Raw genomic sequence first — 25273 nt, forward strand, 5'->3', positions numbered from 1 at the left:
AATTCTACTAAAATTGTATTGACAAAATCAAAATATTTTTAATAAATTTTAATCTCATTTATCACAATAACTGAGCTAGTCATTGTTATTGTAGGATTTTCAATCCAGGGTTTTCGTCTTGAAAATTATGTCTTATATAATAGAAAATTTGGGGATTTTTTATCATTTGAAGAATATGATTTCAACCAACCTCCACCCTTTGTAATAATTCAATACTTGAAACCTGTAACTGAGTTTTGAAATTAGTTATATTGTGAAATAATTTATTACTGGAAGAAACGTTTATCAAAATTCATATTCCAAAAGTGTATGGAAATAGTTATTTTTTCCAAAATTTTAAATGTTTATTGTTTCGATTATTGGTTTCATTGAAAAATATAACCAAAACTATAGCTTTCAAAATTTGTTATTGTATTGTTTGTTTTATGAAAATTCACAGAAATATTTTTGTCTGTCAATATCATGTGTACTCCAAACCAACTTTTGTACAATAGTTCTTATTTATTACATTAAATAATTATTAGTAATGAACTTGTATCGTTATTATTTCTCCTGTCATTATCAAATAAGATCCTTTCAATTCAATATATTGTACCTGAACACAAGTACTGTACAATCTATTTCAGACATGCCTAAAAATTTTAACCGTGATTAATTTCATGAACACCAATCAGAGAAGCCGTCTTTTCTAAAAGGTCTTCTCTGATTGGTTCTCGTGAAATTAATAACGGTTAAAATTTAACCGGCTTTTGTGCAGCCGGGCCAAAGTTGTGAGGAATTGATGTAAGAAAAAAAATCAAATTTTCAAATTTTGTTATCTTATCTCTTTTTATTATATAAATATCCTACAATCAATGTGATGTTCAAAGTTGTGAATTTATAGAAAAGCACAACAAATTCAGCTTTTTTCATTTCATCTCTCAATATCGGGGCACCGAGCTTCACTCGTTATTTTTATTTATTGATAAACAGAACACAATTCTCTAAAATGATCGTGTTTATATTTCACAGCTGGCTATACATCAGCTCATGAATCTCGGGGATGCGATATTTTGATTTTCCACAGAATCACTCGCTCACTGTTTACTATCCACAGACGACGAAAGTCTCAGCTTTTTCATCCAAGGATGAATCATCCTTTTAATGTCGTTCAGCCAGTTTTCCCAAGGATGAAACCTAGTGCAATCGATTTTTTATATCATAAACCTACCATGTTCCAAATTTTGTGAAAATCGTTAGAGCCGTTTTCGAGATCCGTTGAACATAAATAGCCAGATATAAACAGATATACAGAAATTGCTCGCTTAATATAATAGGATATGCTACAATCAATTTCAGTCCGGAAGTTATGGAATTAATTTAGAAATACAAAATAAATTTAGTGTTCAAGAGGTGAATGCCCGAACATCATCAAAATCTGTTCTCTTTTACAAATTTTGTTTTCTTCTATCTCTTATTTATTATCACAATTAGAAAGCTGCAATCAATTTCAGTCCCAAAGTTTTGTAGACTTTATTAATTTAGAGAAACAAAATCGATTATACATCATCAAAGTCTGTTGTCTTTTGCAAATTTTGTTTTCTTCTATCTCTTATTTATTATCACAATTAGAAAGCTGCAATCAATTTCAGTCCCAAAGTTTTGTAGACTTTATTAATTTAGAGAAACAAAATCGATTATACATCATCAAAGTCTGTTGTCTTTTGCAAATTTTGTTTTCTTCTATCTCTCTATTATCACAAGTAGTAAGCTGCAATCAATTTCAGTCCCAAAGTTTTGTAGGCTTCATTAATTTAAAGAAACAAAATCTATTACATCATCAAAGTCTGTTGTCTTTTGCAAATCTTGTTTTCTTCTATCTCTTTATTACCACAAGTAGAAAGCTGCAATCAATTTCAGTCCCAAAGTTTTGTAGGCTTTATTAATTTAAAGAAACAAAATCTTTTACATCATCAAAGTCTGTTGTCTTTTGCAAATTTTGTTTTCTTCTATCTCTTTATTACCACAAGTAGAAAGCTGCAATCAATTTCAGTCCCAAAGTTTATTTGTAATTAACTTAGATAAACAAAATCAATTTCAATCTTTGAGTGGTGGAAGCCCGAACTTCTCAGGTTTGAAATAATCGAGTGTATCTATGACTAATGTTGCATCTTCTGTCAGTTTCTTGTCGAAATGTGGATTTGGAGTCATGACACATTTCATACCAGCCGCTAAAGCTGCCGTCTTACCCGCTACTGAATCTTCAAACACTAGAACCTGGAGAGAGAATAGAAAATTAACTGATAATTTTAACATTATTGGCACATTTTATAATGAAACATGAAAGCTATATCCTACAAATATAGCTCTAGAAATATCAGAGATTCTGTCAAATCATTCGATAAGAGAAAAAATCTGATGTGGTACAATCACACAACTTTCCTTGCTCATTGAACTGTAAGCCCCGTTCTTAAACGAGAATAATTTAGGGGAATAACATAATGACGATTGGCGGCAACATTTTATTTGAAACTACGATCAGACTTCTGTATATATGTGTGTATATAATTGTTTTCAGAGTACTTTTTCCTTTGTGTAAATTTTGAAATTCGAAGATTTTTTTAAAAGTCATCAAAACAGCTGTTCTACAGATGAAATATCTCGACTATGTGTTCTTTTTATGAACTGCTCTTTTTATTCACATGCACGAGAAGGAGGTTACAGAATCCATTTCTCAAGGATGGGGTGGACCCCCCATTATTTTCCCAGAAAGGAGACTAATGCCAGTTAATAGAGCTTATAAATAACTAACTATACAGGGTATGAATTTGAAAAGAATCGGTCAAGTCATTTTTGAGAATATCGTGAAAAACATGGTTTTTTAGTAATTATCAGCCATTTTTCTCAAGAATATTACGGAGCTCCTGCAATTTTCCCAGAAATGAGACTCATGTCGGTTGATAGGGCTTATAAATAGCTATCCATGGTATAAATTTGAAGAAAATCGTTAGAGCCGTTTTCGAGAAAACCTTGAAAAACATGGTTTTTAGTGATTATCCGCCATTTTTCTCAAGAATATTACGGAGCTCCTGCAATTTTCCCAGAAATGAGGCTCATGTCAGTTGATAGGGCTTATAAATAGCTATCCATGGTATAAATTTGAAGAAAATCGTTAGAGCCGTTTTCGAGAAAACCGTGAAAAACATGGTTTTTTAGTAATTATCCGCCATTTTTTCCGCCATTTTGAATTCAATTTTATTGAATTTCCTATTGTCAGATCCTCATGGTATAACGACCTTAAGTTTGAAATTCCAAGTCAATCGGTTAATTAGGAATGGAGTTATCGTGTTCACAGACATACACACATACACACACACACACACACACACACACACACACAGACCAACACCCAAAAATCATGTTTTTGGACTCGGGGGACCTTGAAACGTATAGAAAACTTGAAATCTGGGTACCTTAATTTTTTTGGAAAGCAATACTTTCCCTACTTATGGTAATAGGGCAAGGAAAGTAAAAAAATGATAAATAGGAAGCTATATTGGACCTCACTGTACCCCGAAGATTTCTGCTACTTTAAGTAGGCTATTACAAACAGATGGATAGCTATAAGGAGGTCTGTTCGATAATATATAAAAATTAGTAAATATAGGCCTTGTTTTCGAGAATGTTGTTATAGCCTACATGACAGGGTGAAGATTTCATCAATAATATCAAAATGATAAGGATTGTTTTCAAAAATTTCATTAGGCCTACAGATGATTACATGTGAACCTCTACCCTATTTTTGTATTTCATTGCAAATTTTACCATCAACTCTTAGTGCATTGGAATTCAATTTGTAATTTTGAATGAAAATAAAGGTTTCACCAACATTTTTAGGATCCGGTTTACCCGGGAACCGGGAAGCGCACACCAGGAAGATATCCGGTTCGGGTTTACCTCGTTTGACATCAGGGTCGCCAACCCCACAAACCATGTGTGTGAAATACTGGAACAGACATTTCTTGTCGTGGCGTTTAGTTTTCAGTTCCATTTCGTCTGGGGTACTACTAGTCGCTATTGCCATAGGGATACCATGTGCTGCGAAGTGTTTTACTAGTTTTTCTGCTCCTGGAAATTCCAAAAATAACCTATTTATTAATTTCTTCGTTACTCATCATACTCATTATTGAATTCATCCATTATTTATATGGATATTATTACAGTATATTGTTTATATCATATTGATATTATGATATTAATATATCAATGATATTATGATATACTGCCTTGGGGATATCATGAGCTGCAGATTGTTTTACTAGTATTTTTGCTCCAAATTCGAGAAGATTACCTTTCTATTAATCTATTTATGATTAAATCAATGAATTTATCACTCATTCATTATTTTCTATTCATACTGCCATGTGGATTTCATGGGGTGCAAATATTATTTTACTAGAGTATTCCACTCCTGAAAATACAAAAAGTTTTCTCATTTTTTAATTTATTCATTATTATTTTATGAATATACTTCCATGGAGATACTATCAACAACAAATTAAATGTTTCACTAGTTTTTCCGCTCCTGAAAATCCCCCAAAAACCTCATTATTATTCGTACTGTCAAGGGGATAGTATGAGTTTTTCGGCTCATAAAATCCTAAAAATTTTACGGTGAGTTAACTAAGTTTTTCCGTTCCTGAAAAATCAATGAAAATCACTACTACCTGCTCAATTTGTTTATTATTACCTAATTCATACTGCCATGGAGATACTATATTATTCGCTGCAAAGAGTTTTCGCTCAAAAGTGATTGATGAATTTTTATTCTTATATATTATCGAACTTGAATTTTTAAGTTTAAATTTCGTCCCTTTTCCTCTTTGATTTCATCCCTTTCCAATAAATTTTTGTTATTTCCCCTTTTTTATCAATTCTCCAGCAAAATCTTATGTATTTTACATATTTTCTTTCATCTTATATCTTATACTTCTTGAAATCTTTGAAGTTTCATATTTATTTTGTTCAACTTTATTCAACTTTTTTAACTTGTTTTTTTTGTGAGTGGCCACTTTCCGAAAAACCTTTGGGTTTGGCAGGACCCTCAATTGGTTTGAGTTTTGAATAAAAATTTTGATTTGATTTGAAATTCGAGTCAAGAAGAATAATATGGGAGATAAAGTAAGAGTGTAAATTTAAAGTATTCTGCTCAACCTTATTAGTATCCGGTTCCCAAATGTTTCCCATTAGGGAACTTTGGACTATGTACGGCGAGGTGGAACTACCCTTGGGTTTCCCCCCCATTGAAATCCATACGCTAATAATAATATGGGAGATATTGCATCAAATAATTATTAATAGAGCAATTTTATTCAATAATGAACTACCGGTACACTAATCCAATAATTATTATTATTGGGAATTTTTTGATTACCTGGCATGAAATTAGAGTCATACAATTTCTCCTCCATCATAGACCTTAGTACGCATTTAATCTCTTCTAGAGAGAGAGGAAGTTCAAAAAGATCAATCAGGTTTTGTCTGACGACATCACCCAGTTGTCCTGCTAACATAGGCAGGTACTCGTCTTTGAATTCTTTTCCAAATTTCTCTGCTATTTTTCTGTAGGCCACCTCGTATAGGCTCTCTGTGTCTGCAATCAAAGTAAAATTTTCAGAAATATTCAATTTATGGTAGTTTTAATATTATTATTATATTGAATTAGTTTGAATTCTGCTGAAACTGCATCAAAGGAAGTGAGCTTAATACTGATGATGTACCTTTATTGTTCCACAGTAAGGTCCACGTCGTTATAATGGCAGTGTTTGATTAGCAATGGTATTTCTATCCTTTTCTTTTATTCAACAACTAGCCGTCAGGCTCGCTTCGCTCGCCATATCCGTCTAGCCAGGGGGCTCCGCCCCCTGGACCCCCGACTAGATCGTCCAAGAATGAGATCAGCAGGCTCGCTTTGATCGCCTGCATTTTTCATTTGAGCATTTTTATCATATGTTAGGACAATCCAGTCGGGGGTCCAGACTAAACGGATATGGCGAGCAAAACGAGCCTGACGGCTAGTAATATAATATTCCCAGGATTGAAGTAGCAGTGCCCAATAAATTTTTCCGCGATAAATGCATTTAAATCTTCAACTTGATGCCAACCTAACAAAGTCAACTCAACTTAATGCCAACCTGACAAAATTATTAATTTAGTTGCCAGTTAACAACTGTTTCGAAGAGGTACTCTATCTAGATTATAGTTCTATAGTAACATATGATATGGAAATTTCAATTATAATTAAGAGATTGTGAGAAGAAGAATATACGTGCTAAAAGACGAACTTCAAACCCTTAAAAATAACCCTTAGAGTTAAAATATTGCCAAAAGATTTCTTAGTGCGCCTCTAAAGGGCCAACTGAACATACCTACAAAATTTGAACGTTTTTGGTCCGGTAGATTTTAAGTTCTGCGAGTGAGTGAGTGAGTGAGTGAGTCAGTCAGTGAGTGAGTGAGTGAGTGCCATTTCACTTTCATATAGATAGAAACACATAGCGCTAACTTTTTCTCACTTTGCTCTGTTATTGCCAGATAGTATTTTAACAATGTAAACTTAATAATTAATTAACAAAATATTTTATCTTAATTATGTAAATTCATAATGACATTATTAAGAAATATAATCAATTGCTTGATAAAATATAATTGATTATATTCAACGAGAATGAACTGTAAATATTACATCAATAAATCTGTACGGTATCTACTACCGTCTATAGAAGGCATTGACAAGACAGAGGCACGGCAACGTTTTTCTCCTATATTTCTCCACTGCCATTATAACGTGGACCTTACTATAGCTGGATGGATTCATTCCTTTAGTTAATTTATCAGTTTTATTTTACACTATGAACAGAAATATTTTGGAATCTCTTCATTACGGTGAAATAAAAACGATATTGTCAGTTCCACAAAATTTATTTGAGTCAAACTTTAGTTTCAATGCTTATGTTTCAAATAAATTATGTGGAAATAATTATGTGTCTTGAAACTTAAGTTTGACTCAAATAAATTTTGTGGAACTGACAATATTGTTTTATTTTATTTTACTTAATTATTGTCCATCTATTTATGCAAGTACCCCATAAAAATTATTTCAGAAGAGAAATTTTAACTTCGGACACTTTATTAACCAAGATATTATCATAGAGAAACGATAGCATAGATATCCCATGGTATAGGGCGTTTATGTTGCAACTTTCACTGTTACCCCAAGCTAATAGTTCACATAGTTCTTTCCTATGCAGCTGTGTGATGCTGGTAGTCTCTCAAATTGTGCTGTTCATACACTAGCACCCCAACAAAACAGTAAAAATTGACAATAATCGGCTTGAGATAACAGTAAAAGTTGCGACATAAATTCCCTATACCATGGGATATCTACTTACGCTATTGTTTCTCTATGATATTATGTAGACCCAGTGATTTTTATTCATAATAATTGATTTCTGCTGAAACTGCATCAAAGTGAGTAAGCTTATACTGATGATGTACCTATTGTCCTAGCTGGATTGATTCATCACTATATTTATCAATTTTATTTCTGTTGTTGGTTATCCATCTTGTTTTCACTATTATAACCATCGTATATTCATAAAACTTTAAAGTGAAAAAACACTCACATTCTTTGATGTGGCCTAAAATTTTATTTCACACAATGAACAGAAATATTGTGGAATCTCTCCATTAAGGTGAAATCAATTTCAATTCAATTTTAGTAGAACACACAAAACAAAATGAGAAAGAATTACAAAACAAATAAAATACAATAAAATGTTACAAATATGAAAAAACCATGGGCTTTGTGGTTGGGTGTGTTGGAGAAGAGAAAAAAATGAGAGAGGAAGATACCTAGCCAACTATGGTTTCCCATGTAATAGGCAGGCAAAGAAGAGAATAAGAGAGAAGTGATGAGGAAAAAAGGGAAGGGAGAAAAACAGAGGAATAGGCACGCAAAATTAAGGTAAGCGAGTCCTTTGAAACTTATTGTTTCAGGTATTTTTCTATCTATACATTACACCCCAAATATAATTTAAATATTAATGAAAATCAAATCATTGAAACTTGATGAACTATTATACCCAAAATCATTCTTTTATTTGAAATATCAAATTCAAATTCAAATGATTTTTATTCACAAAAAAAGGTAATACAGCAGCAGAAACATTAGATAAATAGTGAATATTCCTCACGAAGACAACAAGTCTGGGTGTGGGGAATGAGCACCGTGAACTGCATTATAACAACCTGACAGTTAAAGATTTACAATAAAAAAAACAATAGAATAAGTAAAGTAAATAAAAACGATTTTGTCAGTTCCACAAAACTTATTTGAGTCGAGAACTTAAGTTTCAAATAAATTGTGTTGAACTGACAATATCGTTTTATTTCATTTCATTTTACTTAATCATTGTCCATCTATTTATGCAAGTACATCATAACAATTATTTCAGAAGAGAAATAATGTTTGACACTGTATTAGGCAAGATATGTAGGCCCAGTGATTTTTATCCATAAAGAGAACACTAGAGAATTATATTGTTCAACATCACAAATTTATTTTGAAAAATTACATACCAACTTGTTTTGTCAACTTTAGTGTCTGAAAATGAAACCATAGGTGTCGGAGCATGAATATATATATTTTTTAAAAATTCGTGATATTAGACAATATTCTGGTGTTTTCATAAAAATTTTGAAATATGCAAATTATGTTCTTTGTAGTATGGTATTACATTATAGCGTATTGTAAGTTACGGTGTATTTTAGACAACAATAACATATTTTTATAAAAAATTGTTGAAGAAAATACTACAGACTTAGCCTAGTTCTTCCGCCTTCAATGTCATATTATGATTTTAGTATTTTCTACAATAATGAATAATTAAAAAATAGTGCACTTAATCATTGTTCAATAGTGAACATTGTGATGCACTTTTTACTTTGTAGCGCATTAATTAATACCTTATTGAATAATTTGACTACCAACATAGTCTCTATGAAAACCAATAAAATGCACTATAAACTGAATTATATGAATGGATGACTATATTAGTAGGCCCTAACACACCATTTTTGCATGAATCCATTCAACTCCATGCCATATTATCAATGTATGATAATAAATTAATATTAGTAAACAAAAATTCAAATTAGATGCTGTAAATCACCCCAAAGACTTCTGCTACTGCTAAATATTGATAACAGGGTAAACAGCTAGATGGAAATTCATTGTTTAAGTTTAATAATAAGTTTATTTTTACGTACCGTATTTCATTTTCTCAAAATAAAATTTATTGATAAATCTTTTACTAACCTAGTAGAGTACCATCCACGTCGAAAATGATATGCGTTATACATGAGTCTTTCTCAGTCATTTTGTCACAGTATTTATTTTGAAACGGTATACTTATGTTGTCCCCCAAACAAAATTTTGATGTATCTTGAAAATTTAAAAACAAATTGTGTGTGGATTTCAAACTTGTAGACTTTCACATTTTTGGAATTAAATTAGCAAGTGAGAATACTGTGTTGAGACATGTAGCCCAGCTGACCTTACATTAAATAAGTTACACATTTATTAATTAAATTATTTTTACTTTCCTTGCCCTATTACCATAGGTAAGGAAAGTATTGCTTTCCGAAAAAATTTAAAGTACCCTAATTTCATGTTTTCTATACGTTTCATTACTTTCCTTGCCCTATTACCATAGGTAAGGAAAGTATTGATTTCCGAAAAAAATTAAGGTACCCCAATTTCTAAATTTCTATACGTTTCAAGGTCCCCTGAGTCCAAAAAAGTGGTTTTTGGGTATTGGTCTGTATGTGCTGTGTGTGTGTGTGTGTGTGTGTGTGTGTTGTGTGTGTGTGTGTGTATGAGTGTATGTGCGTCTGTGTACACGATATATCATCTACCAATTAACAGAATGACTTGAAATTTAGAACGTAAGGTCCTCCCCCTATAAGGATCCGATTCAATTTCGAACAAATCCAATTCAAGATGGCGGCTAAAATGGCGAAAATGTTGTCAAAAACAGGGTTTTTCGCGATTTTCTTGAAAACCGCTCTAACGATTATGATCAAATTTATACCTAAAATATTCATTGATAAGCTCCATCAACTGCCACAAGTCTCATATCTGTAAAAATTCCAGGAGCTCCGCCCCATCAATGCAAAGTGTGATTTTAGATTCCCAATTATCAAACTTCAGATACAATTTAAACAAAAAATTCAAGTGGAAAAGATTGAGCATAAAAATCTCTACAATTAATGTTCAGTGACATCTTCACCTAAAATTGAAAATGAGCTCGAAATTCGAGAAATGTTTATTCAATAATGCAAACTGTTGGCAACTGTTGATTCTATTAAATCATTCACTATGAAGAGATAGCAGACTTTGTGTGTCTCCAGCGTTATTGTCCTGTCACCAGCTGGCAGATCTTTGAATAATAGACTTGAGATGCGCGTGTACACTAGCGTCAGGTGATAAATTTTCATAACGGCAAGGAAAGTTGTGTGAGTGCGCCACACCAGATTTTCTATAACTTTATTATAAAATTTAAATTATTTATCAATAATTTATTCAATTATTAAAGTTTGAATCCTAGATTAACCTATGGTATTGTATTCAAAAATAATACAATTGTTTCTTATAAACGTTTTCACACATTCCAACTTTTTTAATGTGTGAACACTCTCATAAGAACCAAAGGTATTGTTTTTCCGCCCAGCAGAACAAAGCTTTAGAAGTTCAAAATTATTCTCTTACAACAGAAAAATTCTTGATGTTGCTTTCCATTACAAAACACTATAAATAACAACCTAAACATTGTATTAATGTCCGAAACATGTTGTGACAAAAAATTTGAAAGGGTACTGAAATTTATATTTTTATTTATACTACATTACTAATTTGTTGCAGTTCAGGCACTGTGTTACTTGTAAATATTTGAAAAACTCATCAAGAAAGAGAAGTGGAGTGCATTCCTCAATTCTCCAAGAAGAGTAAGTGTTTTTTTCAAATATTTAAGCTGCATTTACACCAAAGTTGATAACAAAATGTTACTAACTCAATCCTTATAGATTCTATTAGATTAAACCTATCTTATCAAACACATGATGAACAAAATAATGTGTTGGTCAAGTTCCGTTCATAGAATCTATAAGGATTAAGCTATTAACATTTTGTTAATAAGTTTGGTGTAAACCCAGCTCTACAAGTAATTTAGAGTCTGAGCTACAACATATATTATTTTCAATAATATAAACCCACCATATAAAATTATTGAAGAACTAGCCGTCAGGCTCGCTTCGCTCGCCATATATCCGTCTAGCAAGGGGGCTCCGCCCCCTGGACCCCCGACTGGATCGTCCAAGAATGAGATCAGCCGGCTCGCTTCGCTCGCCTGCATTTTTATCATATGTTAGAACAATCCAGTCGGGGGTCCAGACTAAACGTCTGGCTAAACGGATATGGCGAGCGAAGCGAGCCTGACGGCTAGTAATATATTCCCAGGATTGAAGTAGCAGTGCCCAATCATTTTTTCCGCGATAAATGCATTTCAATCTTCAACTTGGTGCCAACCTAACAAAGTCAACTCAACTTAATGCCAACCTGACAAAATTATTTATTTAGTTGCCAGTTAACAACTGTTTCGAAGAGGTACTCTATCTAGATTATAGTTCTATAGTAACATATGATATGGAAATTTCAATTATAGTTAAGAGATTGGGAGAAGAAGAATATACATGCTAAAAGACGAACTTTAAACCCTTAAAAACCACCCTTAAAGTTAAATCTTGCCAAAAGATTTCTTAGTGCGCCTCTAAAGGGCCAACTGAACATACCTACCAAATTTGATCGTTTTTGGTCCGGTAGATTTTTAGTTATATGCGACTGAGTGAGTGAGTGAGTCAGTCAGTCAGTCAGTCAGTCAGTGAGTGAGTGCCATTTCGCTTTTATATATATAGATGAACAGTGAACTACATGCCGGCCATCTCCAAAAAAATCTCTAGTAAAAATATCCCTTACAACGTCTTCCACCTCAAAAAACACTAGAACTTGATATCATTTTACATCTCAGGATTGAGTAAAAAAGGATACGATTATGAAGGTTACAACTAGATAACCACCCCTAGAAAACAATTACTCCACCCCAATAATTGATCTCCAATTATTCTCTACTTTTGTGCCAACGTCTCATAATTTCATTCTCAAGAATAACATTTCTCAGCACCTGATAATATTAGTTATTATCTCATCTATTGAGAATAGACCAAGGTTCAACCATAATAATAACCGTGATTACAGCTATTGTATTTTTGGGATTGAAGGGTGGTAATTTGTGATTATTTTCTACAACTAGACAATGATGATCTGAACAGTGAGTTACCGATACTAGAAACGGTATTTTAATAATAGTGATCAAACTTTTGTATTTTCTGCTGAGAATGTTACTGTAATTTGTAAGGATAGTAATAATTATTATACTCAGATAGTTTTCTTGTCATCAATACTGATGTATAATCAGTATTTTTATTGTAGCTCCAGTAGTTAATAAGAAGGGTACATCAATGAGAGAGTCATTGTGTCTATATCTACAGTAGAAGTGGAACGAATATGAGGGTTTTGAGATGAAAAGTTACAGAGCTATGTGATGTAAAATATCGTTGAATTAGATGAGTATAAGTTCTTACTAACACTATATCCTTTGATTAGAGCCTCTGCGCTTTGTGAATTGTGTTAATTCTTTGGGACTTATATTTCTTCATGCAAATAGTTTATCTCCTGCATCACAGATTAGTTCCTTATCTAGACTATATAACAACGTTATTAGTTCATTTTTCTTTCCAATTGGGGAGCTTTAAATTCAATTTTACTTCGTTTTTCACATTTTAGATGACCAAAAATGCCACCTCAAAAAACAATGAGAGAAAGTATCCAACTCATACTAAACACATTAACGTTTGTAGGTCACAACCCCTACATAGGAACATCAGCTAGGGGTAAACTCCTCTTCTTGACCGTGATTTTAATCGAGATCAACCTCATTTTAACCCTGATTAAGAACTGGTCAGACTTCGAGCTACGAATCCTTGCTCTTGAAGATTTCAACGTTAACACAATAGCTGTATTCATGACTGGGGCTTGGATATTTCGCAGTGAAAACGTTTTGAAATATTTGAAAATGATTGAAATAGAGCAAAACGTGGATGAGCTTTATCGAAAGTATGACGAGGAGAGAAATGAAAAAGAAACGTTTTTAGTGAAAAATTGTAGAAAAGCTATTTTTATTGTAGTTCTCAACAACGTCGTCTTCCAACTCCTTTTAACTTGCTATTTCTACTTTTTCGAGAAAACCGACGTTTTAGATTTACCTTTACCTATAGAAATTTGCTTTAGAGAAAGTGTTTCAACTTTTCTCATCTACGCTATAGTTTTTCTGCTAGAATGTGTTATCTATTCTTACTACGCGTTAGTTGCTTTTGCTGACTATTGCGTTTCGTTTGTGATTTTTGAGGACATTTTATTCGAGATGAAGATATTCTGTATATTTGTTGAGAGGTTTGAAGAGAGGAGAAAAGCGAGGGAAAATTGTGGAGAGCTGAAGAATTTTATTAAAAAACTGGCGTCTCATCATCATGTGATTATGAAGTAAGTAATTATTATTTCCATCAATAATATGATAGAACAATATAATTTTTATTCGTATTTGTTGAAACATACAAAGAGATTATTTACTGTATTTCTATCAATAACCACTTATGAATTTATTACGGTATCAAATATACTCTGTAATGACTTATGTTATTTAATATAAACACACTTTTTTATGTATTTGAACACGACATGCAGTCGATTATCAAGTAAATATTAAAAACTTTTACTTACTGACTGGAGTACTTTCAATTGTCTGGCGATCATTTTTAACAGTTGAAAATGATCGCCAGACGATTGAAAGTACTCCAGTCAGTAAGTAAAAGTTTTTAATATTTACTTAATAATCGACTGCATGTCGTGTTCAAATACATAAAAAAAGTGTGTTTATACAAAGCAGCTCGGAATGGATCAAGAAATCATCACATTTAATATATCTCATTCATTTTCTACATAAATCATACATATACTCTAGTGAGAAGGTGAAAATTGCAATTTCTCATGATTTTTATTTATATATATTTCTACACAAATTATTTCTAAATTTCAAAAACGTTACTGTACCTATATAAATGTAGAAATTCTCCATTTTATATCAAAGGAAACAATATATTTCTGACAGTGAATATCATCTTCACTTAATTGCTGTATCATATTTTAATATTAGTTCTAGAGCATATAAGAGTAGAGATGTTCCAATATGTAGGCCCTATAGAAGACAAATTTTGTTTTTCATTGAATAATTTTTTTAAAATTCAATTGTGATGTTGACTCTGCTATGATTTGTAGTCTAGAATATAGACTATTTTTTATTTATTACCATTTACCAGTAGGGATTCTAAGTTTGTTCATTAAATCCATTCATTTGATGATTAAATTCAGAGATGTGAAACACTTCTTCAATCGACAGATGGAAATAAATTGGAAGTTGCATTATTGGTTCTAATGCTAATTAATTAATAGTTATTATTAAACTAGAATCCCAATTAAATGCTGTAAATCACTCCGAAGACTTCTGCTACAACTGCAAATATTGACAACAGAGTAAACAGCTAGATGGAATTTTCTACAGCATTTAGTTGGGATTTTCGTTCAATAATAATTAGGTACTTCTTCAATCTATCATAGGCTAGATTACTTGTAACTGCAGGGCTATAATCAGTAGTTGTGCTTTAAATTCAAAAGGCAAAAAAAATACTGGATTGTCGAAGTATGTAGCCCCTTTTTCAGGAAAGCTACAAGAAGTAAAACATTATTAATAGACTCATTATTTTGTTCTCATCTTTATTTCTTATGAATTTATTATCTTCTATTGAGATTGGGTTTGAAATTTTCATTAAGATTTTATGGAAATCAGTTTTATAACTGACCGAAATAGTTTCCAATTCATTGAATCATGTTCTACTTCTTTCAGGAAAATTGCCATCGGTCAGAATATTTTCAGGAATCAAGTTATCTATTTCTGTCAAGGATTTTGTATCCAACTCTGCATCGGAGCATATATTATTGAGGTAATAGTCTAGTAGTTGTATTCGAATTTCTAGACTATATAATTTTGCTTACTTTAAGGCCTCAAATTTAATGTCTCTAGAATGGGTATATTTAATCTAAAATATAATATCGGAATGAATATTGTCTTATACATGTCGGGATAGGAAATTCACGAATGACGCATCAGCATGTCTAAACTACTGAATTGATTAACTTGAAATTTGCATAATAGATTGTTAATTCACTGAGTATGGTTATAGGATGATATTTTATAGGATTCCTATTTAAAATTATTCAATACTTCAGTACGTCAAGTTTCCAATTAAACTCTTCAGGATCACGGGAACTTCTGCTAGTCTTTAATGAAAATAGTAGGCTACTACAGAAAAACAAAAAACAAGTGATAATCAATTTGTTGTTGGTTATCCATCTTGTTTCCACAATTATTATCACTATTAAATTTTATAAAACTTTTAAGTGAAAAAGCACTCACATTATTTGATGTGGCGACGTCCGTTTCGTGCTGGTATCGCACATTTTCAAGCCAAACAGGAACTGAAGTGTTTAGGTTATGAGGGTGAAATTTGGTTGGGGTGGAGGGGGGTTATGGTAGTTAATGGAGGAGTATTTAAATGAGTTTGTCAAACAGGGTGTGGGAGGAAAAGTTGATTTGGTCATTTAGAATATTGTTTGGCTGTTGTTTGGTGTGTTGAACAATATTAAACAACAATGTTAAACAACAACATCCAAACAATATTCTAAATGACCAAATCAACTTTTCCTCCCACACCCTGTTTGACAAACTCATTTAAATACTCCTCCATTAACCACCAAAACCCCCCTCCACCCCAACCAAATTTCACCCTCATAACCTTAAACACTTCAATTCCTGTTTGGCTTGAAAATGTGCGATACCAGCACGAAACGGACGTCGCCACATCAAATAATGCGAGTGCTTTTTCACTTAAAAGTTTTATAAAATTTAATAGTGATGATAATCAATTTATCAGTTTTGATTGACGGTGGTTATTTCTATTTAATTTTTGTAAAATAATTGATCTAATTGTTTTTTGGAAAACTCAATCCTCACATGATATTTTTCAAAATATCCACTCAAGAAAGTACTAGTCATTCGGATTTTTTTATTTTCACATATAAATATTTTATTTATTTATATAATATTTATAAATATTTATTTTTTCAAATTTCAGAATGAAGAGATGATGCTTATCAAACTAAAGCATGGAATTGTGTTAGCTTGTGTTATAATGGTACTTGCTTTCTTCTGTAACTGTGCTCAAAATTTACTGGACAAGGTGAGTTATATCATTCTAATCATCCTACTTCAAAATTAAATACCATCACATATAATATTACTATTAAATTTTATAAAACTTTAAAGTGAAAAAGCACTCACATTCCTTGATGTGGCGACGTCCGTTTCGTGCTGGTATCGCACATTTTCAAGCCAAACAGGAACTGAAGTGTTCAAGGTTATGAGGGTGAAATAATAAAATAATGATTAACATATAATATGATTTTTCATGATCTGTTTGTGATCATTTCAATTCATATTTTTTGATAATAGTAGATTATTTTAGAATAGTACAACAGACAACTTGAAATCGTCTTCTTTTAGTAGGCCTATCACGTTTCGATTATTTCATTTTTCTTTATCAGATATCCTCAATATTGAAATTTTTCTTTGCAGCCCTTTTAGTTTTGATCATTTTTTCATTTTTCTTCATTGAATGTCCTCAATTGAAATTGTCCTTTACACTCCTTTTCGATTTAATTATTATTTCATCTTTCTTCACTCGATTTATCCTCAATTGAAATATATATTGTCCTTTGCACTCTTTCTTATTTTGATCATTATTTCATATTTCTTCACTCGATTTATCCTCAATTGAAATATATTGTTCTTTGCAGTCATTTTTGTTTTGATCATTCATTTCATTTTTCATCATTCGATATCCTCAATTGAAATTATTGTCCTTTGCACTCCTTCTCATTTTGATCATCATTTCATCTTTCTTCATTCGATATCCTTAATGATTATTGAAATATATTGTTCTTTACAGTCCTTTTCGTTTTGATCATTATTTCATATTTCTTCATTCGATATCTTCAATTGAAATATATTGTCCTTTTCGTTTTGATCATTATTCCATTTTTCTTCTTTTGATATCCTCAATTGGAATTGTCTTTTGCAGAACAATGAAATGGTTAGTGCTCTCTACAATTTTGAATGGCACAGTACAGAGGTTTTATTCCAAAAAGACTTTCAAATCTTGATGATGCAAGTTAATGTGGAACCAACTATCAAATTTTTTGGTATCTTCAAAATGGATCAGACAAGTCTCAGCTCGGTGAGTTTGTATATTTATGCATTTTTTCTATCTTTGGCCTTCAAATTTATAGTTCATCTTGCATCTTAATATCTTAATATTCACTTGCTTGATTGTTTTGCTTTTTTATCTTTCTAGGACTACCGTACCTATACTATAGAGTATGAAGATATAAACATTCAATCATAGTGATTCATCTATAATTTGTATAGACTTTACCTATATAAAATGAGTTCATGTTTTGCTTTTACAGATTTTCAAAGGAGCTTACTCATATTTGAACATCCTTCATTCACTTGCGGAGTTCAAATGAGATATTATTATGAAATCACACAATAAATTAAAGAATTAAAGATGCATACCGTACTCATTTACTTGAATGCTTGAAGTGGTTGCCAATGACTTGGGTTTACAGACAAGCAGTGTCAAAGAAATAGACTTATTCTTATATTGGTGCTTTTTCATGTGTTTATCTACTATCCTCAACTTGTGCTGCATTTCAAAACCCCCGCGTTAATAGGTCCGATAGTCGAACATGAATATATCGATAGCCGATGCTTAAATATCGATTGTTTCGACTTCAACAAACAGCTTTGTTTTGCTTTTGTTGTTCAATGTGCAGTCTGTCTACAAAACGTAGTTGAAAACTGTAAATTTCATAAAATATCTTGCGATAATTGAACTATTGTGAATTAAAAAATGTGTTTACAACATTTTTAGACAGTTTCAAAGTCATAAAATAACGATTTATCCTGGTAAACTTAGTGGAGATGTAGAAGTGTCGAACTGTGAATTTAGGTTAAGCTGTATCTTTTGTACAGTTTTGTGAGTTAAATTTGGTGTAAAATTTATTTTTAAACATGCCAGTAGACATTAATCAGTTAACCGACGGTTGGTTAACGCTAGAAAGTGATCCAGGACTGTTTACTTTGTTACTGGAAGACTTTGGAGTGAAAGGTGTCCAAGTGGAAGAGATCTACGATCTGCAAAAATCCTTGGACAGTCCTGTTTACGGATTTATCTTCCTGTTTCGGTGGATTGAAGAGCGACGATCACGCAGGAAAATAGTAGACCAAAGTGACATTTTTGTGAAAGATGAGGAAATTGTCAACAACATATTTTTCGCTCAACAAATGGTTCCAAATAGTTGTGCTACACATTCGCTATTGTCGGTGCTTTTGAATTGTCCCAACATACATTTGGGAGAGACTTTGAGTCGTTTGAAGGTGCATTCTTCTGGTATGAACCCTGAGAATAAAGGATGGGCTATTGGAAATACGCCGGAGTTAGCTAAAGCTCATAACTCTCATGCTATGCCTCAGGCTAAGAGAAAGCTTGATAAAACGTCTGGAATCAGTACTGGAAGGTAATTAGGCTATTATTCTACCATTCTATTTAATTCAATATTTAAAACAACAATCCAAACCGAGATCCTTTTTAGTAGGTTGATCAAGAACCCTTAATCCCTTACATTGAACTACAAACTTCATCAGTTAAAAGATCAAATGAGAGCTTATGATGTTGGGGATTCAAGAAAAAGGATTTCATGTTAGAATATTTTTCTTGTCAATTTATTAAAAAGTGTATCAATTTTTTCATGAGTCAATTTTGACATTTAGCGGCCATCACCGTGTTTAGCCATCTATGCTATTGTTTTATTTTTTTGACGTGATAGTGTTGTCAAAAACGTTTGTGTGAAATTGTATATCATTGACGTGATGACCCAGCTCATCTGGCTGGCTAATAGTCCCGAATGAAGATTGAATAATAGTTGTTCCTAATTTAGGCTACTGGTGCCTTTACCCTATGTAAGAAATATAATAGCTGAATCCTTCATATTTCATCAAATTTGACAGTCTACTAAGTGCACTATTCATTCAATCATGAACTGATTAGGTGATATCAAGTAAATAATGGATATTAGACTATATCGAGGGATAATATATAGAACTTGGCCTAATATTGATAATAATATCGAGTGACCTGGCTGGCTCAGATCAGGCGTCTTAGTTTTCAGGTCGCACCTGATCAATTCCAGGGCCCTGACATGACCTAACTTGATTGTTAAATCAAGACAGCCGGGGCCGACGACTTAACGTGTCGATCCAAAACAGGATGCACCAAAAAAAATATCTTGCTCATACCGGGATTCTTATCCGGGTCTCTGAATTTTAAAGCCAGCGTTTAATCTACTCGACTACAACATAATACTAAATAAACATTGACTGAATAAACTTGTCGTAACATTGACTACATAAACATCTTGTTATGTATTGAGTTTATGTCATAGATAACAATCTCAATATCACTATATTTACAACTACTAAGAAAATATATTATACTCGCTTAATTCATTGAGCCCACTCATAGACTCAACACGCAATATAAGAAATGATGAAAACTAAATTGAATTTATATCTATATAAATAAGAATCAAGCCTCAAATTTTGACGTTCAATAACTTTTTCATGTGTGCAACGATTTTGATGATTTTTTATTAGTTATGTTCGTTCTGTTCAGGATCAGGTTTATGGCCTATAAAATTTATAATCCGACTTCAGGACTCTTTCCTACGGTCCTTCAAAGTTTACATGTAATCCTTATGGGAGAAGATTTGTGAGCTGGCCACACACAGAAATATAAATCAGCTGTTATAATCATTGCGTCATACAGCAACCGTCGGTAGATAGTAGACAAGAGTGTGTGCTGCTCCATAACCGCCCTCATTCTAAATGCCCCGACTAAAATGACTGTTCTGTGTGTAACCATCCAGCAGTGCGGCCTCAGGTTAAAGAATTACATGCTCTAAAGACATTGCTTTGTTTCGAATAATTGTGCTGTCTTCGGTGTTTAGAATGTATATACTGATTGTTGGATAATTTTCATAAAAATATAGTGATGCATCAGATTACGCTAAGACTAAGCACACCTGAGGAGGCGCGGCTTGGTGATACAAAGTGTTGATCTTATGGAGATTGCCTTATCACACCGTTCTACGGCATGCCCGATTCAGTGTGTGTGAGTGCTTCCATTCAAAGCACCTGGATGCAAAATGCCGCATCGCGCCTCCTCAGGTGTGCAACCAGCTGTAGTTTGTCATGAGATGCATTAACTATTTGGCGGTACGAAGTTCGCCGGGACAACTAGTTCCTAATAATTATGTAATAATAGGCTACAGTCTATTACCAGTTTCTTTTCTACTCTCTTACAAAATTAATGCCAGTATATTAAATACTTACTTCAGATGTCTTCACCACGGTCCGATGAAGCCTATTATAGTTAGATAGTTCTATTTCCTTATAGTTAGATTAGATACACCAATGAAGCCTATTGATGTGATTTCTGTGTCTTCAATTATATTGTGATGTTCATCCACTTTGTATCATCAATTTCTCTTTCCTTCTGTTCGAAAATTAATCATGTGTCTTTGTTTGTTGTGTGCAGATACACCGGAGAAGCCTACCACTTCGTCAGTTACGTTCCCATCAACGGGCGCCTGTTCGAGCTGGATGGTCTGAAACCCTACCCCATGGACCATGGACCCTGGGGCGACGAGGAAGACTGGACCGAGAAGTTTCGCAAAGTCATCGCAGATCGTCTAGGTATCACAACCGGTGAGAAATACAACGACATACGTTTCAACCTGATGGCTGTTGTACCCGACAAACGTCTAGGCATCACCCATAAACTAAACATGCTGAAAACTAACCGACAGATCGTCATGGAGGCACTACAACAACTCGTAAAACTCAACCACCCGGATTTGGCGTCAGTTTCCCCGGGCGACAAAACTGAACTGAAAACTGAACTTTCTAGTGGGGAAAGTATGGAACCTACAAAAGTCTCCCCGGGATCTAAACGGAAAGAGGCTGTCCTTAATGGGTTGGGGAGTGCTGAGGTGGGGGATGGGGATGTTCCTAACAAGATCCCCAAAAAATCGGTCACAGATACTGTGGGAGGGGGGGATGGTATGGAAATGAAGGTTGAAGATGAGGGGTCAGGGTTGGTTACCTTGGAAGAGAATTCAGAGGTTGAGGGGAGAGTTGTAGAGGATGGGGGAGAAACCCTTGGGGGGAAAACAGCTGATGATGATGCAGATAGGAAGGAGGTGGTTTCTGAGGAGGGAGAAAGTAAGGTTGAAATAGAATCTAGAGGGATTACTGAGGGTGGATCTGATTTATCAAATTTGTCAAAAATCTCCCTGATTGTAACATCTGAAAACAACGAGGTGGTGAAGAGTGAAATCTTGGAGAAGACCAAACCTGATTACTCCACCCCTCTCACTATCCAAACCTCCCCCACCCCTAGCACATCAAGCACTGACACATCCTCAGAGGTTGGAAGTGCTTTCAACTCTCCCACTCAGGGTTGGGGTTGGAACTCGGGGGGACAGAACTCTCCCAACTCCTCCACCAAAGACTTGAAGAAGTTCGTGGTGATCAGGGTGGCTATGGCAGGATCTTCAGGTGATCTAGGAGTTGGGGATGACAAGATGGACCCCACCAGGAAGGGTTTCAGGAAGGTGTGTTTAGAAGCTGGTGCACTTCCCAAAAACTGGGAAAGGGCCCCGGGGTCCAAACTGGGGAACCTGAGGGTGATAAGCCCCCTAGCATTAAGTGATGGCAAGTTTAAACACTCCCCTTCAAAGTTATCCTCACCTGCTGGTGACCGGTTAAACCCCCCAGTGGAAACCCATCAACACACCTTCGCCCCCAAAGATCTCCTAGCACTTTTGAGAAACCTCGAAGTTGAGATTAGTGTCTGTGAGGGGAATCTACGTGACGAAAACGAGAAACGCAAGAAATATAAAGTGGATGATTGTAGACGTACTCATAATTATGACGAATTTATCTGCACGTTTTTATCGATGCTTGCCCAACAAGGGAAACTAGCCGACTTGGTTCAACAGCATCTAGTAGTCCAAAGAAAACAGGGTGTGCCTCAGGTTAAGAATGTTACTCAACCTAGGGCTAATTTGCAAAATAAGAAACCGGAAACTAAGTTTTTGGGGTCGACTGTTAGTGCAGGGTACAGTAAAAAGGGGAAGAAAAGTACTAAGCATAGGAAACGAAGGTAGATTCATTCACTTTTAACTGTCAGGTACCTTATACCATAGAGAAACAATAGCGTAAGTAGATATCCAATGGTATAGGGCGTTTATGTCGCAACTTTTACTGTTATTTCAAGCCGACTACTGTAGATTTTTACTGTTTTGACCGGGTAAGAGTGTATGAACTGCACAATATGAGAGACTACCAGCATCATAAAGCTTCACAGGAAAGAACTACGTGAACTATCGGTTTGGGATAACAGTAAAAGTTGCGACATAAACGCCCTATACCATGGGATATCTACTTATGCTATTGTTTCTCTATGGTCATAGGGATAACATTAATGCTCCCCCGTCAACCATGCTGACAGATAAGATTTGAAGCTTTAATCCGTTAATTTGAATTTTGCTGTATTATCTATAAGTGAGCTGGATACTGTATAGTACTTTTGCTTACAGTATCTTAGAACTTACATGATGTAAATCATACATTTTCCATAGTGAGGTCCACGTTATAATGGCAGTGTTAAATTATATTGCTATCCTTGTCTATCATTCAACAAAGCTGATAGCGCTATCTCTTTCTCGCTTTGCTCTTTTGCCAGATCATCTTTTAACAATGTAGAATTAATAATTAAGAAAATATTTCATCTTAATTATGAGTATTCATTATGAAATATCATTGAAAAATGTAATTTCTTGCTTAATAAAATATAATTGATTATTTTAAACTAGTATGAACAGTTAATATTACATCAATAAACCTGTATCAGCGCTACCTTCTATAGAAGGCATCGACAGGGGATCGGCTACGTTGCTCTGCTATCTTTTCACTGCCATTATAACGTGGACCTCACTACAGCAATAAGCTTTCGTTTCCATAACAATTATCATAAGAATCCTGTTGCAATGCATGAATCTTGAAAAAGGTAAAATTTTTGTCATCTGAATTTTTATGTTTTGAAGTTTGAAGTTAATTTTGACTCAACCAAGAAAGCATAAAAACAAGAGAAGTAATGACTTGAGGTGTTGAACCTAAAAGATATAAATGTAGTATCTAGAAACCTTGAAATAAGTTGAAAGTATAATTCAATGACCGTATTATAAATTATTTTTACAATTGAAGCGACTTGAAATGTCTAAAAATCAACTTAATTTAGTATAAAAAGAGTGATCCGTGGTCTAGTGGATAGAGTGCTTGCGTAGCAGCATAGAGATCCCGGGTTCGAACCCTCTCAATACCAAAAGTTTTTTAACCAGATCACTCCCGTGTTATCGGATGGGCACGTTAAACTGTCGGTCCCGGCTGAAGTATGACAGTCGTAAGGCCCATTGACGGCTCAAATTATATATTCAGGCGGTGGGACCTTCCCGCAAGGGACTCCCCACCAACAAAAGCCATACGAATTTACTTTACTTTTTTTAGACAAAATTTCAAGTCTCTTCAATTATAGAAACGTTTCACATCAATATTCACACTACAAACTTATTTCTACAATATATTTAGCGTTTTTCTAACATTGACAGCTTTAATCGATTATCCTATGTGAATACAGTATTATTATAAGGATATAATTGTTACAAAATTTAATTTTGTATCAAATATCTTTATTGTAAAGTTTGAGAAAATACTATTATGTTTACCTATAGCTTAGCTCTTGTATCTTATGGTATATGATCTTATAAAGTTGTAAAGAAACGGTGAAAATAAACGAATATTTTGAATTGTAAATTGACTTGAGTTGTGAACATGATTTCAAACTTTCTAGGGTTATTTTCTGGAACGGAAATCTTCTGAAATTCATATTCTCAAGCTGGATTTGCACACAATAGTGACAGTGAAAATATAATTCCTATAAGTCCTAATTGGAGTATTCATACTCGTTCGGCCGGGCTGAGTGTGAATAGTCCAATTGGAACACATGTAAATTATATGTTCACTGTCACTGTTATGTGCGAATCCAGCTTTAAGCTTTAAAACAATAGTTTGATACAAACGCTGAGAATCTGTGATACAGACCTATTTTCCGGTAGGTGGAAATAAAATTCAGGGTGGATTCTGAGCATAAATTTATTTATTCTCTTATTTACTTCCTTAAAATATCTATGGCAGTGATAATATAATATAGTATAATCCATATTCTGATTACAGTATGAAATATTATTTGAGCAATAGACTACTGTGCTTCATTTAACGATACTTCCGATTATTAATAAAACAATATAAAATGTTGAAGTACCCTTTATTTTTTAAAAATACTTCAAAATAAAGGGTACTTCAAGATTTTTATATTTTTTTTATTAATTTAAAAAGTAACCCATGTATGTGAAGTGTTTTCCAATTATTGTATGGAATTTTTGAGCATCATACAAATTAGAAGCAGTAACTTACTTCATTAATTGAAATATTTCATTAGAATAATTGAACGAAAACAAAGCAAAAATGGAATATTTTTTCGAAGTTTTCAAACTGAAACAAAATTGGTTTCCAAAATTATCTTAACTTTAGCACTAATATAGCACCATTGAGTGTTCAATAGACATATTTGAAGGACAGTTTGTTATTTTTTAGAACTAAAGTAAATCTTTTGGAACTAGAAATTTACTTTTTTAGAACTAAAAATGTACTCTTTTAGAACTAAAATTTTACTTTTTTAGAACTAAAAATTACTTTTTCCTACAGTT

General features: G+C 33.3%; 2 protein-coding genes across 2 annotated transcripts; one reads left to right on the forward strand and one right to left on the reverse strand.

The window, feature by feature from the left end:
- Nucleotides 1–1993: 1993 nt before the first annotated feature.
- On the reverse strand, nt 1994–9622 carry LOC111058751 (pseudouridine-5'-phosphatase). Its single transcript, XM_039439586.1, has 4 exons — nt 9356–9622; nt 5414–5632; nt 3869–4107; nt 1994–2256 (listed from the first exon to the last, which is right to left on the reverse strand). The coding sequence occupies exons 1-4, from the start codon at nt 9414–9416 to the stop codon at nt 2077–2079; spliced, it is 699 nt and encodes a 232-aa protein (XP_039295520.1). The 5' UTR covers nt 9417–9622; the 3' UTR covers nt 1994–2076.
- Nucleotides 9623–17796: 8174 nt separating this feature from the next.
- LOC120353971 (ubiquitin carboxyl-terminal hydrolase calypso-like) lies at nt 17797–22730 on the forward strand. Its single transcript, XM_039439587.1, has 2 exons — nt 17797–18904; nt 20983–22730. The coding sequence occupies exons 1-2, from the start codon at nt 18399–18401 to the stop codon at nt 22613–22615; spliced, it is 2139 nt and encodes a 712-aa protein (XP_039295521.1). The 5' UTR covers nt 17797–18398; the 3' UTR covers nt 22616–22730.
- The last annotated feature ends 2543 nt before the right edge of the window (nt 22731–25273 follow it).

The sequence above is a fragment of the Nilaparvata lugens genome, chromosome 13, assembly GCF_014356525.2.
Source record: "Nilaparvata lugens isolate BPH chromosome 13, ASM1435652v1, whole genome shotgun sequence".
Classification (NCBI taxonomy): Eukaryota; Metazoa; Arthropoda; class Insecta; order Hemiptera; family Delphacidae; genus Nilaparvata; species Nilaparvata lugens.

Excerpts from the sequence above, each read along its gene's own strand:
- LOC111058751 (XM_039439586.1), bottom strand. The coding sequence starts at position 9,416 with ATGACTGAGAAAGACTCATGTATAACGCATATCATTTTCGACGTGGAT. Across the intron at positions 4,108-5,413 it reads TGACTCTAATTTCATGCCAG|GAGCAGAAAAACTAGTAAAA; the intron begins GTAATCAAAAAA and ends TGGAATTTCCAG. Across the intron at positions 2,257-3,868 it reads GTAAACCGGATCCTAAAAAT|GTTCTAGTGTTTGAAGATTC; the intron begins GTTGGTGAAACC and ends TTCTCTCTCCAG.
- LOC120353971 (XM_039439587.1), top strand. The coding sequence starts at position 18,399 with ATGCCAGTAGACATTAATCAGTTAACCGACGGTTGGTTAACGCTAGAA. Across the intron at positions 18,905-20,982 it reads TCTGGAATCAGTACTGGAAG|ATACACCGGAGAAGCCTACC; the intron begins GTAATTAGGCTA and ends TGTTGTGTGCAG.